The following is a 17,147-nucleotide window of genomic DNA, read 5'->3' on the forward strand; positions in this document are numbered from 1 at the left end:
GTCTCTGTCTCTGTCTCCTTTCATCGCCTGATGAAGGTTAATATTCAGGAGGATGCCTATATGTTTTTCTTTGGGTTCTCCTTCTTATTTAGCTTCTCTAGGATCACGAATTATAGGCTCAATGTCCTTTGTTTATGGCTAGAAGCCAAATATGAGTGAGTACATCCCATGTTCCTCTTTTTGGGTCTGGCTTACCTCACTCAGGATAGTGTTTTCTATTTCCATCCATTTGTGCAAAGGAATCTTATACCAAGACACAGTTTCCACAGTAAGGCACTTTCTGTTAAGTGAATGTTTGTGCCTGCCCCTGCCTTTGTTTGAGTGCTGGGAGTGAAAGTGTGTGCTGCCACACCTGGCCGAAGAGCACTTTTATGTCTTCAGAAGTTTTTAATGTTTGTAATAACTTCGTAGCAACCAACTAAATATGCACGGGGATGCTTCTTACAGGATTTACCCTGATGCAGGAATTGAGTTTTGGATATTTCTCTATTTTTAGCATCTTCAATGAATGCTGTTGAGAACAGTCGAAGGAAAGCCTCAGATTTGATTGTTAGAACTAGTGGCTAATCTGAAGTCTTTTTTTTTTTTTTGTCCCATGAGATCCTTTGTCACCTTCCAGAGCAGACTGTTGTAGTGATATTTTGTTTGTAATCTAATAAAGCTTGCCTGAAGATCAGAGAGCAGTGCAAAGCCACTAGTTAGCCATAGAGGCCAGGCAGTGGTGGCACACACCTTTAATCCCAGCACTTGGGAGACAGAGGCAGATGGATCTCTGTGAGTTCAAGGCCACACTGGGCTACTCTAAATTGATCCAGTCTCAAAGAGAAACAGTGCCAGGCAGTGGTGGCTCATACCTTTAATCCTAGTACTTGGAAGCCAAGCACCTATGATTCTAGCCCTAGGGAGGTGGAGACAGTAGTCATATCGCTGGGCAGAGAGAGGAATATAAGGCAGGAGGAGGCAGAGGAGTCTGCAGTCTGAGGTTTGGTGGAGGCAGATGCAGTCTGAGAATCAGTAGAGACAGGATCGCCCCTTTGGTCTGCGCATTGGTAGAGGTGAGTGACTACCTAGTGACTGGCTCCTTTGCTTCTCTGATCTCTCAACTTTCACCCCCTATTATCTGACTCTGGGTTTTATTAAGACCAATTAGAATTCGTGTTACAGACTGTAACATCAGACTTTGCTTTGGAAGTCCTGTAGAATGCAGAGCTAAGAAAGGAACTCCTAGGTTGCATTTACTAAATTATACCATCTAGGTTCAAAAGTATCCAGATCCGTGTTGTTAAGTTGTCTAGATACAGTGTTTGGAAGTAGATGATGACCCAGTGTTGCTCAGGCTAGCTTCTTTTTCTTTGCTTGTCCTCTGGTGTCTTGTCATCAGGGCTGTTGGTATCTGTGGAGCCTGCTTTTTTCTTGCAGTAGGGAATTTGTTTGGATGGCTGCTGAAGGTGATAGGAATAAAAATTTGGGAAAAGAACAACTGGAATTTTTGGGGGGTAGTTTCTCATTTCTGTGTGGCTTTTTTTTTTCTTCTCCATTATTGTGTTTTCATTTTTGTTTGTTTATTTCAGAAACCCCATTCCATTTCACTTTGCCTAAAGAAGGTGATATTATCCCACCCTTGACTGGCACAACCCCACCTCATATTGGGCACCTAAAATTGGATCGCAACAGACATAGTACTCCTATTGGTGAGTGATTTGTAAAAAAAGATACTTAAGGCATTAAAATAAAAGCCACTTAAAGGCCTTTTCTAAGATACCATTCTTTATGCAAGTGATACTTTTAGATCTGAGGAGTTGGCCTGAATGCGAAGGCCGATGTCTGGTTTGGAGGAGCAGGGTGTGATTTTACTGCCAGGAGATGAGAGGACAGAGAGGGTTGAGGGAAGGAGGGAAGAGTAAAGCTTTATCACATCGCTGGTAGAACTGCAGAGCTAGCTGGGCTATGGACTGTTGTGCAGGGAAGAGACAGAAGTGTGGAGAAGTGCTCAGTGCACTGGCTCATCAGTCTGCCGCTCGACAGGGCAAGAAACTTAGATCCTCTACCCTGGAGCAGCGGGCAGATTTCTGCATTAACCTGTTTGTTTTCTCCAGTCATGCCGCCTGGAGTCTCCTGCTACCTATGCCTGATGCTGGCAGATGTGGGTTGGCTGAGGGCTCATGCAGCATCCTTTGTCCAGATGCAGAAGTGGAACTGAATCCTGTTGCTCCTCTTAAGACCAGGTGTCAATCCTAGTTGGTAGTTGTTGATAATGTAACAGGATCTATCCTAGGGACCCTCTGATCCTGCAGAGTGGTGGAGCCAAACAGGCAAATTGATCTTTTCGAATGACTGTTTCTTGTGTTTGTATTTTAGTGTTCTTTCTTTCTTCCTCCCTGTCCCCCTTCTTTCAGGGATTTGCAGCTATCCAGAAAGCACCATGGCAACCAGTGATGTCATGTCTGAAAGCACGGTGGAGATCAATGATCCTCTACTTGGGGGTGAAAAAGGAGATTCCGAGTCTGCCCCAGAAATGGACGGAAAACTGTACCTGAAAATGAAACTGGTTAGTCCCGAGACAGAGGCCAGCGAAGAATCACTGCAGTTCAGCCTGGAAAGTAAGTTTTATTGTGTGGTGTTATTGGGTCATTAGTTTCTTCAACTTATCTAGGAAGTACTAATTATCTTCTGTTTCTAATGATGGATACTTCTGTCTTTGTAAAGCCTTGTTCTCAGATTTCATTTTTGACTTTTTGCTTTTGGCGAGTCCCTGTCATGTTGCTGATGATGAGGTATTCTATTTTATAGTGGTTGTTGCTCGTACTTTCTCATATTGAGTCATTGTTTCTCACATTCAGGAAGAGTGGAGGGCTTCAGAAAGGGCTCAGTCGTTAAGAGCATGTATTACTTTTCCAGAGGGCACCCACCTCAGGGTCTCAGAAACACCTGCAATTCCAGATCCTCAGGATCTGACACCTCTGGCCTCTGCTCCACCTGTGCTCACAGCTGTACACATCACATCTCCATATATGTAAATGATTTAAATAAAAGTTGAAGGTAAGAAGTGTAGGATCATGGATTTACGTCATACATTAATGCTGACACTTTTCCAAATGACACGCTGTTGAAGCCCACGTGGGTCCAACACAGATTCCCTAACGGGACTGGAACGGAGTCGTGAGGAGTAATCAGACACAGCTTACACGGTCATCCTTCAAGGGCAAGATCTCTCTCGAAGATCTCGTTTATTCTCCAAACACCTTATATATCATCACATAAATTGAGCGGGGGGGGGGGGGCACATTAGGCTGTCTCCTAGGCAACCAGGTGAATGGACTTTTGTCACTTCTGCATCTACCTGTATGCTAGTAGTCATGTAGGCCATGAATTAGCGTCTCTATAAGACATCCTCCAAATTACAAAGGGAGGAAGGACCAAACCTCCTAACTCTTAAGTCATCAGCTTCAGCCAACATCTCTTCTCAGGTGATCTACATTTATAACAAAAGAAACTAGGAGCAGGACATCCTGGCTATTGTTAAACAGAGACAGCTTGTCTGCAGAGCTATGTGATCAGCTCAGACCGGGCCTATGGCTTTTATGCTGGCTGCTACACCATACAGAAATATGGGCCTACACATGCAAGTTGTTCAGTGTGATTAGAGGAAAAAGATGGCATTGGATCCCTGGAGTTTGTATTAGAGATGATTGTGAGCTGCCATGTGGGTGCTGGAGTCAAATTTGGGTCCTCTGAAAGAACAAGTGCTCTTAACATCTGAGATCCTCACTCCCCATCCCAATAGAATTCTTATAAAAGAGTTCGTAAAGAAAAGGAGGGAAGCTTTGACAGGAGGATTAAGCTGTGGGAGCCTGTGAGGAGAAAAGTTACAAGAAAATAACAGTGTTGGGGGTCAGGAGCTGAGGTCCAGAGGGATATGTCAGGAAATGTTGGTGCCCGGGAGTGGGAGTCACTCAGACATTGGACCAGAGAAAGAGGGAAGACAACTGGCAGCCTTGAAGCAGCACAAGGGTGAGATTAATGAGCATAGGCTAGAGCTCCAGCCTGGGCAGAAACAAGTCACGTGGCCTAGGGAAAGGCGACAGCCATGACACAGATGAGTAACACTCCCGCCCCATGGTCCGACCATTGCCCCCGCTTCCTAGAGTATAGTGCTGACTTACAGTTTGGTCTGTGGGATGCTAACAGGTAACAAAGTATCCTGAGAGAAAAACAAAACAGATCAGTGGGATTGTGCAAATTTGTATCCATGTAGTAAGTCTCCATTTCTGTGGAGTGGGTGGAGTGGGAACTATACTGGAGGTAACTGAGGGGGAATGGGGCCAAGTGGAGACAACAGACACTCGACTGTTGGAAAGTGTATAGGAAAGGAGAAGAAATTACGAGAAGCCAGAGAAAAGGAAGGACTGATGAAAGATTTGTTATTTTTAGGCTGGAGAGGCCTGGGGAAGTTATATACTGACAGGGAGGCTGTAAAACAGGGAGGTCCAGTGAGATGGCCGCAGATGAAGGCATCTATCGCCAACCCTGACAACCTGAGTTCCGTCCCTGGGACCCATGTGGACAGAATGGACTCCAGAGTTGTCCTCTGACTGCCACACGCATGCTGTGACCTGACGACATAAAAATGTAGTTAAATTGCTTTTTAAAAGTGAGGGATAGAAGCTGGGTAGTAGCGGTACACACCTTTAATCACAGCACTCAGGCAGAGGCAGGCACATTTCCGAGTTCGAGGCCAGCTCCATCTACAGAGTAAGAAACAGGACAGCCAAGGGCTACCCAGATAAACCCTGTCTTGAAAAACAGCAGCAACAACAGCAAAAAGAGAGGGATGGGTTAAAGATGAAGGAAGGGATGGGGTAAAGAAGATGAAGGTCCTGAAGGAGTTGGGAAGGGCAGTTTAAAGACCTGATAGGTTTGGGCTGTGTTAGGGGGCCTTTGTGAGACCAGTTTTAGCTAGTGAATCTGAGCACATCTATACAAGCACACCTGTGCAGTCTTACTTTGCAGGCGAGGAAACACTAGCATTGAGCGCCATCAGTTTCAAAGTCGCATGAATACGGTAGTCTGGAACTAGATGCTGGCATTCTGGTTCTAAAACTGTAATTCTGTTTTGTTGCTCAGGGTGTAGTGTGCATTGTATTAGTAAATTGTGAGATGCTGTTTGAGCTCACTGGGAAGCTGTTTCTGGAAGTGGAGCCACCCCTCCCCCAGTGCAGATCCAAGCATGCTTATGTCATGTGTCTTCCAAACCCCAGTCCTGGGGCAGGCGGGCACCCTAAGTCTGTAACGGGGAATGGAAAGCAGCAAGCAGCTAAGGATGTTACAAACATTGTCGTCTAGGAAGAGCTGGAAGGCCAGTGTGCCATTGCTCACCCCAGGGTATAAAAGTGCCCCAGTGGGGACGAGAAGAGGCAAGCTCTTTATGGAGAGGATGTGTGCTCCGCCCAGAGCGCTCTCGGTGGGGACCCTAGCTAGCTGCCCTGCAGGACTGTCCCGGTCGATTTCTGCTGGATGCTTTCAGCACTTGATTGGATGATGTTTTTCTGTCTGCTACTGTTCACTGTTTTTATTTTGCTTGCTGTATCTTTAATAAACTTACTCATAGATCAGACAGAACACAGGGCGTATGGATTTGAACTTAAGACTGTCAATGGGAATTGAAGTATTACATGATTTCACCCTCATTGTTGTCTCTGAGATTAAATAAGGACTTATCAAGAGAGATGCTGACAGTGGCATTCGGGATACTGGAACAGGAAGATTGAGCTGGGAAGGTGGGGGAGGGAGGAGGAGAGGATGCATGGGAACATGTTAGCCCTAATTTGTAACTGGGAGGACCGAGATGGAGCTAAAAGTAAGGTTGATCAGCTGGTCAGTGAATAGCACTTCCCTTTTCTTTTGTGCCTACCAGCAAGGTGGTGGCAGGCCCTGGTCACAGTCAGTGACATTTCATCTTGCAGCAGCTTGTCAAGTTGGTCTTGCTTTTTCTGCTACAGCTGAGGAAACTGTGATTCAGAATGACAAAGCATTTTACTCCTCGGCTGCCCAGGCTCAGGAGCCTGGCTCTAATTGCCTTTCTTTTCCTGAAGAAGGCTCTGGCTATTGAACTTGACAGACTGTTGAACGAGTGTTTGCAAATATTTGAAAACATTTAAAAGTTATTTTTTTTTCTGGGACTGGAATAAGTTGCAAATGAAGAGAGCATATTTCAGTCCTTTGACAGCGGCCCCTAAGAGAATACCGTGCTCCTCTGAGTTTAACCCTTTGACAGTGGTGACCCCTAAGAGAAAACTGTCCTCTGCTGGCTCTTTTGTTCTGTCCTGAAAAACATTTTTTAACTTATTTTATGTACATGAGTATTTTGTATGCACGTGCACCATGCCATGTTTTTGCCTGGAGCCTGTGAAGGTCAGAAGAGGACATCAGAGCCCCTGAGGCTGGAGTGATAGGTGTTGTGAGCTACCATGTGGGTGCTGGGAACTGAATCCAATTCTGCAAGAGCAGCCAGTGCTCTTAAAGCCTTTCAGCAAGGTCTTGGGTACCTTGGTACACGTGAGTGTTTCTAAAATGAACTGTTGAATTTATATATTAACTTAAATATTTTTCTATACATTTTGTTATTTATTATTTATTGAGAGATAGAGTTTTACTGTGTAGTCCAGGCTGTCCTAGAATTACTGTGTAGCACAGGCTGGCCTAGTATTACTGTGTAGCCCAGGCTGTCCTAGAATTACTGTCCTAGAATTACCATGTAGTCCAGGCTGGCCTTGAACTTGAGATCTTTCTGCTTGAACCTCCTCAATGTTGACATTACAAGAATGTGTCATGCTACACTTGGCTTGTCACGTAGTTTACTCAGGGTTTTTTGTTTTGTTTTGTTTCTTTTTAAAATAAAGTTTTAGCACTGCTTGGTGGCACACACCTTTAATCCCACCTCTTGGGAAGCAGAGGCAGGTGGATCTCGGTAACTTTGAGGCCAGCCTGGTCTACATAGGAGAGACTTTGTCTCAAAAAAATTCTTTCTAACTTTTTTTAGAAAATGTTCTTAGGTTTTCTTTTGTATTTTCTCACGTGAATTTTAAATTTCTTATATGGGGAGGTGAGTTGTGATTCAGGTGGTTTAATTTGCACTTAAGACATTATAGATTGCAGTTCTGGCCAAGCAGCCATGTTTTCTGCAGGAAGTCTGAAGGGAAGTGAATTGGTGGAGATGAGAAAGCAGGTCCTCTCTGCTGATCGCTGGCTTCCTTTGTCCTGTTTCCTTTTGTCGCTGATGCAGTGAGAGAGGCTTTAGATTCGGCACTAACTGAATTCTGCTTCTCTTTCCTTTCTCTCCTTGCTTTTGTTTTTGTCCAGAGCCTGCTACTGCTGAGAGAAAAAATGGATCTACTGCTGTTGCTGAGCCTGTTGCCAGGTAACCAGGGCTCGTTGTTATTTAGAGGCCTTTAAATACAAAGGTCCGGCTTAAAGAGAGGAAGATGATTTAGCAACACATGAAAATACTCAAAACCCAGCATGAAGGAGTCAGCAATGCGTTGAATTGTAGGTTTTGATAGTCATTTTAAGTCTAACAAAACTTGCTATCCTTAATGTTAAAACTATCTGGTAGTGTTCCCACCATTCATGTGAGTGGCCTTTCGATTTTTCTGTGGACAGCAGACGTGAGAAGACAGAGGACAAAGGAGATGGCTCTAGACACATTGTTTTTCTGTGTTCTGTATTTGGCTACAGCCTCAGGACATTGTGCCTTTCCTTGCCAAATTAACTACTATGTTAAGCTGTTTTTGCTTTGTCATGGTTGCTGCAGTGCTCTCAGTGGAGTATGCTGGGATGCATAGGTGTTGGTTTGAAGCTTTGCCATCTGGTGGCTGTGAGAATAGGATTGTTTGATTTGCCTCTGGCGTGAGTCATCCCAGCATGAAGCCCTAGTGAGCAGCTGGTGACAGAACAGGTGAAGATCTCAAGTCAGCTCAGGCAGGCTCTGTGAGTAAGCCGCCTGGGTGCCAGGATGCTGAGGGCTGACGGAGACAGCTGGATGTGTGTCCCACTTAAGTGGGTTCTGCCTTGCCAGTGGCTGTCATTTTTGAGTGAGCTTGCTGGGCTTGTTTGAGTGTGAGGGCTTTTATTTAATTCTGTACTATGATAAATGAAAAAAGAATTCAAGCTGAGTATTGCCAATCTTTAATAAATTGAAGGGAATCTTTAAGTTTTTAAAAAGGTAAAGTGCCTGCTGACTAAATTTGACCCTTTATGGGTTTCTGAACTTTGGGGGATATAGGAAGGGAGGATGATGGCAAAGGTTGGTGGGTCCTGGAAAAGACGGAAGTTATTGGTGTTGCCATGAAGCACTATTTCTGTGCAAATATCTGTGCTGAAGAAATCCGCATGTTAAAATTTTTCACCTTGGGTTCATCATACAAAGTCATTTAAGGGGGCTGGAGAGATGGCTCAGAGGTCCAGCGACACATGGTGGCTCACAACCATCTGTAATGAGATGTGGCGCCCTCTTCTGGCCTGCAGGCATGCATGCAGACAACATTGTATACATAATAATCTTTAAAAAGTCATTATAGGCAATGGAGACTTAGCTCAGTGGTCAAGAGCATTGTATACTCTTTGAGAGAACTTGGGTTCGATTCCCAGCCCTCATGGCAGCTTACAAATATCTGTAACTCTAGTCCTAGAGGTTAGATGCCTCTTCTGGCCTCTCTGACCACCAGACATGCACATGGTGCACAGACACATTCAGGCAAAACACCCACGTAGACTAAATGGTAAAATTAAATTAAAACAAATGTTAAAAAAAGAAGTTGTTAAAATAAGGTTTGTTTTGTAAATGATTGTTACATCTCCATTCAGAGTACTTAGTTTTTAATTGTTTGGCTGTGGGAAGACTAGAGGGGAGACCAGGGCAGAGAGTGGCCAGTCTTCATTGGTTATAAAATCTTGGAGTTCTTACTGCCTTCTACCAGTGGGTTATTTTGAAGATGATTCCAGCTTCATATCATTTTATATAACTATTTCGATGCTAACTCTAAAAGACTAGGACTCTTATTTTACAGTTAACCATGCTGTTACCATACTTTTGAAACCAGGTAGTGATTCCTTCGTGCCATAAAGTATTTGGTGTTTCCCTTCCCCTGCTTTGTAATATTCTAGTTAGAATCAGGATCCCAGTCTGTGAATCACATCCGATACATTTAGTTTTGTTTGTTTTTGAAATCACAGCATCTGTTCTTTTTTGTTCCTTTTCCAAATTCTCTCCTCAAGGAACCAGTTTGTCCTATTGATTTCTACATTTGGATTTTCCTCTTTACATCCTTTTAGTATTTAATAAGTCTCTTTCTACTTTTCCTCCAGTGACCTTGCTGGAGGTTTTTATGTGTATTAGTGTTTTGTCTGTGTACCACATGTGCACCTAGCCCCCCTGGAGGCCAGCAGAGGGCGTCAGAGCCCCTGGAACTGGAGTTAGGGATAGTGTGAGCTTCCACTGGGGTCCTCTAGAGGAGCAAACTGCAGAGACATCTCTTTAGTCCTAAAAGTTTCTTACTGTGTTAACTTGAGCATATCAAGAGTTGGTTTGGGGGGGGGGTATTAATGGATTGGAGGTTGGGATGTAGAGGAACTCTCTGTCTAAAGAGGGTGGCCTCCAGAGCTACTTTCCATGTGAAACTAGCGAACTGTATTGCTTTAATTTGTAATTTTAGTCCCCAGAAGACCATGCCTGTGTTTAGCTGTATCTGTGATGCTGGGCAAGAGAGTGAGGCCCTGAGTGAGGATCCTCCCTCTGCACCCATCAGGTAAACATTTTCTTTCTCCTTTTCTGAGACAAGGTTTCTTTGCACAGTCCTGGCTGTATTTGATCTTGCAGAGATCCGCCTGCCTCTGCATCCTGAGGATGGGATTAAAGGAGTACGCCACCACGCATGACTTAGTTTCAGCTGCATTGATTGGTGTAATTAAGTCTACTTCATGGTATTAATTGCCACTGTTTTGTGAAGTTGGCTATTTATTTATTTATGGCTAGGTTATATTGTTGTATTTTTATTTGCTTGTTTGTTTATTTATGACTAGATTGTATTGTTTTATGTTGTTTGGCCCAGGCTGGTCTCAGGCTTCTGGGTTTAAGCATTGCTCTTGCTTCAGCTTCCTGAGTAGGTGGGGCCCCTGAGTAGGTGGGGCCCGCAGGTGCAGGACACTGTACCTCACACCAAACTTTATTTTTTTAAAGATAAATATTGATTCGTGTGTGTTTATTTGAGTTTGTGCACACACATGCGTGTGTGTGCATGCATGCGTGTCTTAGTCACTTTACTATTTTTTCTTTTATTATTTTAAAAAATTTTAATTATTTTAATAATTATTCATATGTATCCGTCACTGGTCTGGAACTTGCTTTGTAGACCAGGCTGTCGTTGAACTCATAGAGATCTTCTGCCTCTGTCTCCTCAGTGCTGGATAAAGGTGTGCACCACCAAGCCTGGCCTCTTTCTTTTATTTTTAATGTATGCATGTGTCCGAGGGTGCAGTGCTCATGGAGGGCCAAGGTACTGAGTGTGGCTGAGCTCAGGCGGCTGTGAGCTGACTGAGGAGGAGGGTGCTAAACTTGGATCCTCTCCAGGAGCGGCGTCTCACCCTTAACTCGTGTGTCATCTCCCAGTCCCCTCCCACTCTTTCCAGACCGTGCCTCTCACTGAACCTGGAGCTCACAGATTGGCTAGACTTGCTGACCATTGAGCTCAGGGATCTTCATATTTCCATCAGTTCCCTTCCCTAAGTGCAGGGATTAGCGACACAGGCTTGTCAACCGAAATGAAGTGTTTATGACTACAATTTTAGCATTACTCATTTGTCTTGTGCTCATAGGAGAGTGAGAAATACCAAATATCTGATACTGTTAGTACTGTAATGACTTATCCTCCACTCCCACCCCCTACCGCTTGACTTTTTTTTTTTTTTTTTGAGACAGGGTGTCTCATTGTGTAGTCTTGGCTGGCCTGGAACTCGCTATGTAGACTCGGTAGAACATGCTGGTCTCAAGCTCACATAGATTCATCTGTCCCTGCGGGACTGAAGGTATGCCCCACCATGCCTGGCCCATCACTTTCGGTTTTTAAAGGATCAGCCGTTCTAACCTGGCGGTGGTGGTGCATGCCTTTAATCCCAGCACTCGGGAGGCAGAGGCAGGCAGATCTCTGTGAGTTTGATAGAGTTCTATAGAGTGAGTTCCAGGACAACCGAATTGTTTCAGAGAAACCCTGTCTTGATAAACAGAAAACAAAATCAGCAGTTCTGGCTGGGCATAGTGATGCACGCATTTAATCCCAGCACTCAGGAAGCAGAAAAAACAATTTCCAAACAAAATATTGCTTTGGAAGTCAAATCCTGCTCAGAGTCTCTGCCCTGAGTCCATAGTTCTGGGGTGTCTCAGTTTTCTATCACTGTTGCAGTCTGGGGAGCTTATGAACCACAGAAATTTCTTAATGTTTGTGAGGTCAGGGCCATCCCATAATCTTAGATAAAAGCTGGTAGGCTGTTGTGTGGAGAAGGCCGTTTCCTGCAAGGGAGGTCCTGGGGTTGAGTTTCCACATGCGCACTCACAGCTTCAGGGCCGTCCTACCTTCATGATGGGATAGTTCCCGAAGGCCGTTCCTCTCTGTGCCTTCTCCCGGGAGGCTGGGGTCTGGGATTCCTTCTGTCATCGTGTGAGGTAAAATGTACAAGCTTGTTTAAGGGTGGGAAGCAGTGGCAGCTTGTTTCCTTGTGTGTTTGTCCTCTTCGAGGTTAACCGTGAATGTGAAGGTCAGCTGTTTCATTGCTTTGTTCTCTGCCCCTGCTGTGTGTTAGTCCGCTGTGCTCAGCACCTTGACATTTTATGATCACCCATAAATCTCAGGAAGATGTAACTGCTCCTCATGTGTTTCCTTGTGGTGTTTGCTGTCCTCTTCCTCAGCGGACCCTGTATTCTCACCCAGCCAGTGCTCCTGACAAATAGGGCGCAGGCTCTATTAACCAAGATGCCCTCTTAGGTAGAAGGCTGTTAGGTCCATCGCCTGGTAGTACACGGTGCTGGGTGACAGAAACCTGTGAAACCTCTGTTCTTCTTTACTCGTGACCCGGGAGGGGCAGCCCAGCAAGCTCATGGCCACCTAGGCAGACTCAGCTGCTGTGAATGAGAGCGCCACGCTTTGTTTTTCTCTGGCTGAAACTCGTGGTAAGAACACAGCCTGGTTTCCAAGTCTCTGGTACCTGTGATGTAACCTTCAAGAACTGGGGCACTGTTGGGTCAGAGTGGCTTTTTTTTTTTTTTTTTAAAGAAAATAGACTTTAGAAAGTTTCAAGCCAACCTAAAACTCAGCCGTGTAGCCCAGGAAGGCTTTAAAGTCGGAACAATCCTCCTGCCTCAAGCTTCCTGAGAGCAGGAATTACAGCCATGGCCGCCACACTTGGTGGATTATTTCCCCTTTGTTCTGGCTATTTACATGTGATGAAGCCTGAAAATACCTCCATTTATGTTTACGTAATACGGCAGTAGCTTCCTGATTTTTGTAGTTTATTGATTTATAGAATATCCATTCTTTTGTTCAAAGTTAACCTTTGTCATAGTTAGCTTCAGATGTCAGCCTAACACAAACCTGTGTCACCTGGGAAGGGGAAGCCTCAGCTGAAGGACTTTTCTGATTAAACTGGCCTGTGGCCACGTCTGTGAGGCCTTTTCTTAATTGTGCTTAAATGGTCCTGCTCACTGTGGGTGCTTACATCTCTAGGCAGGTGGGCCTGGGTGGTATAAGAAAGGTGACTGAGCACCCCAGAGGAAGCCAAGCCAGTAAGAAGCAAGCACCCCACCCCCACCCCCGTCTCTGCTTCAGTTCCTGCCTCCAGGTCCTGCCATGAGTCCCTGGCCTGGCTTCCCTTGAGAGGGACTGAATCTGTAAGCCAGATAAATCCCTTCCTTCCCCCAAGTTGCTTTTGGTCTGTTTTGTCACAGCCGCAGAGGCTGAGCTAAGACAGCCTGTATCCTGTGGAGCTTGAGGGTTAGCATTCAGATATCCAGATACGACAGGTTATGTGCAGCCTGCTTAGGGCTAGCCTGGGTCTGTTTATTTCTTTCTTTTTGAAAGGTTTCTCTGTGTAGCCCTGGCTATCCTGGAACTCACTCTGTAGACCAGGCAGGCCTCAAACTCAGAGATCCCCGTACCTTCTGAGTGCTGGGATTAAAGATGCGCACCACCACCGGCTTTAGCGTGGTTTCTTACTCGAGAGAACTGTTAGCGTTTAAGATCTCCAGTCGCTTTGGGTACTGTGGTATTTGGCTTATAGGCAACATGCGGGTGATGCAGAAAGGATGCGTAAGTCAGTCAGTGTGCTGGTTATTGTCAGTTTCACGGAAATCTAGACGTCTGTGAGGAGGGACTCTCACTGAGAGAGCCCGTGGGCATGTCTGTGGCAGCATTTTCCTGGTTAGTGATTTATGTGGAAGGCTCACTCGCTGTGGTCGGTGCCGCCACTCCTGAACAGGAAGTCTTGGGTCTACAAGGAACCAGACATAGGAAGCAAGCCCGTAAGCAGCGTTTCTTCTTTGGTCTCAGCTTTGGTTCCTCTTCCCAGGTTTCTGCTCTGCGTTCCTGTCCTGGCTTCCCTTGAAGATGGATGGTAGCTTGTAGGCCACATAAGCTTTCTTCTCCCCCAGTTGCTTTGGTCATGGTCTTTGTCACGACAATAGAAGCCTAATTAAGAAACACTGGTTCTGGGGCTGGAGTGGTGGCTCAGAGAGGTTAAGAGCACTGACTGCTCTTCCAAAGGTCCTGAGTTCAATTCTCAGCAACCACATGGTGCCATCTGTAATGAGATCTGGTGCCCTCTTCTGGCCTGTAGGCCATACATGCAGAATACTGTATACATAACTAGTAGATAAATCTTAAAAAAATAAAGAAAAAAGACACACAGGCTCCCATACGAAAAGACTAATAATGAAGGGCTGGGCCATATCTTAAGCACTCCCTTACAGTTATGCTGAAGTGGTCAGGTATAGATATATTGATAGGGAGCCCAGCACTGAAGTACTGAACATGTGACCACCAAATGACCTTTGACCTGGGAAGACCAGACTGTTACCTGCAACCTTTCTTTGGAGATTGTATGTATTCTAAATTCAGCAGAGGGCAGACCTCATACATCGTTGTAGGAGTTAGTAAAGAATGTTAGAACCATTTATCAATCCAAATGAGACTTCAGGACAAATTGATTGCTTTTCTTTTCTTTTCTTTTCTTTTCTTTTCTTTTCTTTTCTTTTCTTTTCTTTTCTTTTCTTTTCTTTTCTTTCTTCACAGTCTCATTATATATCCCTGGCTGTCTTGGAACTTGTGATGTTAGACCAGGCTGGGTTGCAACTCACAGTGATCTGCCTGCCTCTGAATCCTGAGTGGAGCGATTAAATGTCCTTCCTGGGGCCTTGTAAGAATTTTGTATCTTGTTACCAGCCTCATTTTCTTGTGTGTTTTTTAGAGTTTACTTGGCTCGTTTTCCTGTTGTTGATGAGACCACAGCTAAAAAAAACTATGAGGAAAGGAGGTTCATTTTGACCCACAGTTGTGCTTAAAGATTAAGCGCCAGGTGGTGGTGGCACACACCTTTAACCTCAACACTCTGGAGGCAGAGTGGCCAGCCTGGTCTACAGAGTGAATTTCAGGACAGCCAGGGCTACACAGAGAAACCCTGTCTCAAAAAGAAAAAGAAAAAAAGATTAAGGACTGCATCCGATGATGACTCTCTCAGTGCTGGACTTCCAAGATGATACAGGACATACGGAGTAAGAGGGAGGCCATGTGTCTCTTTCTTTTGAGACGGGGTCTTACTATGCAGCCCCGACTGGCCTGAGATTCTCTAGTCAATCAGGGTGGCCTTGAAACCCTAGAGCTCCACCTGCTTTTGCCCGTGACTGCTGGGATTAAAGGCATGTGCCACTTTGCCGCCCTCCGCCCCCAGATCTGCCTTTTTTATGAAGCCACCAGTGCTCATTCATTAGTACCCTACCCTGTGACCTTGTCAGATCTTTTTTTCTTTTTAAAGATTTTTATTTATTTATTATGTTTTCAGTGTTCTGCCTGCATGTACACCAGCACGTCAGAAGACGGCACCAGATCTCATTACAGGTGGTTGTGAGCTACCATGTGGGTGCTGGGAATTGAACTCAGGACCTCTAGAAGCGCAGCCAGTGTTCTTAGCCTCCGAGCCATCTCTTCAGGCTGACCTTGTCAGATCTCAATGACCTCCCAGAGGTCCACCTCTAGAATACTGCACACAATTGAATTTAGCTTTTATTTTTTATCTTATGTATGGGAGTTACTTCATTTTTATCGTTTCGTGTTTGAGAGAGTATTGCATTGTAGACCTCCCTAGTTGTCCGATGATGCTCAGCCTGCTGGGTGCTGGGATGATAGAGGTGCAGTACCACCGTACTGCTCAGAGGAAGAAGCTGCATCCAGACCATGCTACAGAATGTCCTTGTTTCATTCTCAGGGCAAATGAAATGCTCCATTTTCCAAGTGTTCAAGAAGAGGACAAAGAAAAACTGGATGGTGCCTCTAAGCTCAGGCAGAGTGAACAGCCTGTGAGGCCCACTGGGCCAGTCCAGGATGCTGCTGCTTCGGAGGACTCTGTGTCGCCTGTTTCCCAGCAGAGAGCCACCCAGGGGTCATTCAGCCCTCAAGGGGAAGTTATGGAAACAGACCTGCTAGGAGGACTGAGTGCTCACCAGGAAACACCGTGTAAAGTCTTGTTGGAAAGGCCTGCCCAGAGTAACGTAGGAATCCAGACCATGGACCATTCCCTGTGTGCCCCAGAAACTGTTTCAGCAGCAACCCAGACTGTGAAGAGCGTATGTGAGCAGGGCACCAGTACCGTGGACCAGAACTCTGGGAAACAAGATGCCACTGTGCAGACCGAGCGGGGCAGTGGTGAGAAACAGAGCGGCGCTCCTGTGGACGACACTGAGTCCCTCCACAGCCAGGTGCGCACACAGCGGGGCTCCGGAGCCAGCCGCAGGCTCCACGTGCTCTGTGGGCCTCAGTCCAGTAACAGTCTTATGGGTGTGGGTGTGTGTGCGTGTGAGCATGTGTGTTACTGTGTTGTATGCCATGTGAGTGCAGGTGCCCATGAGGACAGAATAAGATGTCGGATCCTCTGGAACTGGAGCTACCATGTGAGTGCTGGGAGTCAAACCTACCTTCTCTGCAAGAGAACTCATTGCTAAGCTGTCTCTCCAGCACCAACACCCCATTTAAAATTTATTTTATTTTAAAATTTCTGTGTGTGTGTGTGTGTGTGTGTGTGAGAGAGAGAGAGAGAGAGAGAGAGAGAGAGAGAGAGAGAGAGAGAGAGAGAATGTGTACATTAGTGCAAGTGACAGAGCCCCACAAAGGGTGCTGTATCCAATGACTTAGGGCATTTCTGAGTCTCCCAGTGTGGGTGTTGGGAACTGAACTCCGGTTCTCTTCAAGAGTATGTACTCTTCACCGCTGAGCCATCTCTCTAGCTCCTACCTAGTGGTTGTTCTGGGTGTTTTCAGCAACCACCTTTGATAGCTGTTACTATCGTGTAATACAGAATGAAAAAATGCATTTAAGAAATAGTTTCTTCTGCTAAGAAAGGTGTTAGGGGCTGGAGAGCTGGCCCAGCAGGTTGAGAGCTGCTTATTGCTCTTACAGAGGACCTGATTGGGTTCAGGTCTCAGCATCCATGCTGGGCAACTCACCACTGACTTGGCTAGCTTAAGTTGATTTAAAACCAGGCAGTACATATTGGTGAGGAGGCAAAGGCAAGTGGATCTCTGGGAGTGAGCCCAGCCTGTTTGCATTGGGAAACCGCATGTCTAAACAAAGTAACAAAACCCCGATCTATTCATGGGAACAGATTAAGAGTTTCTGTTTTTTTTTTTTTTTTTTTTTTTTTTTTTTTGACACAGGGTTTCACTGTCCTGGAACTCTCTCTGTAGACCAGGATTTAGCTGGGCAATGGTGGCACACGCCTTTAATCCCAGCACTTACTTGAGAGGCAGAGGTGAATTGAAGACCAGAGAGAGTTCTAGGACAGCTAGGACTATTACACAGAGAAACCCTGTCTCAAAAAAAAACAAAAAAAAACAA

At 45.4% G+C, this 17,147-nt stretch overlaps 1 protein-coding gene across 6 annotated transcripts in view; it reads left to right on the plus strand.

The window, feature by feature from the left end:
* The window catches only part of Tp53bp1 (tumor protein p53 binding protein 1), a 68,667-nt gene that overhangs the window by 37,046 nt on the left and 14,474 nt on the right, over positions 1 to 17,147 (plus strand). For 5 of the 6 annotated variants that reach the window (XM_050134290.1, XM_050134292.1, XM_050134291.1 and 2 more), the window contains 5 exons: positions 1,572 to 1,691; positions 2,397 to 2,600; positions 7,360 to 7,417; positions 9,711 to 9,803; positions 15,523 to 16,012. In XM_050134290.1, coding sequence (XP_049990247.1) covers positions 1,572 to 1,691; positions 2,397 to 2,600; positions 7,360 to 7,417; positions 9,711 to 9,803; positions 15,523 to 16,012 — 965 coding nt within the window. The other variant, XM_050134295.1, reaches the window with a different exon arrangement.

Source organism: Alexandromys fortis, unplaced genomic scaffold, assembly GCF_014885135.2.
Source record: "Alexandromys fortis isolate MF-2015 unplaced genomic scaffold, M_Fortis_MF-2015_v1.1 scaffold_6, whole genome shotgun sequence".
Taxonomy (NCBI): Eukaryota; Metazoa; Chordata; class Mammalia; order Rodentia; family Cricetidae; genus Alexandromys; species Alexandromys fortis.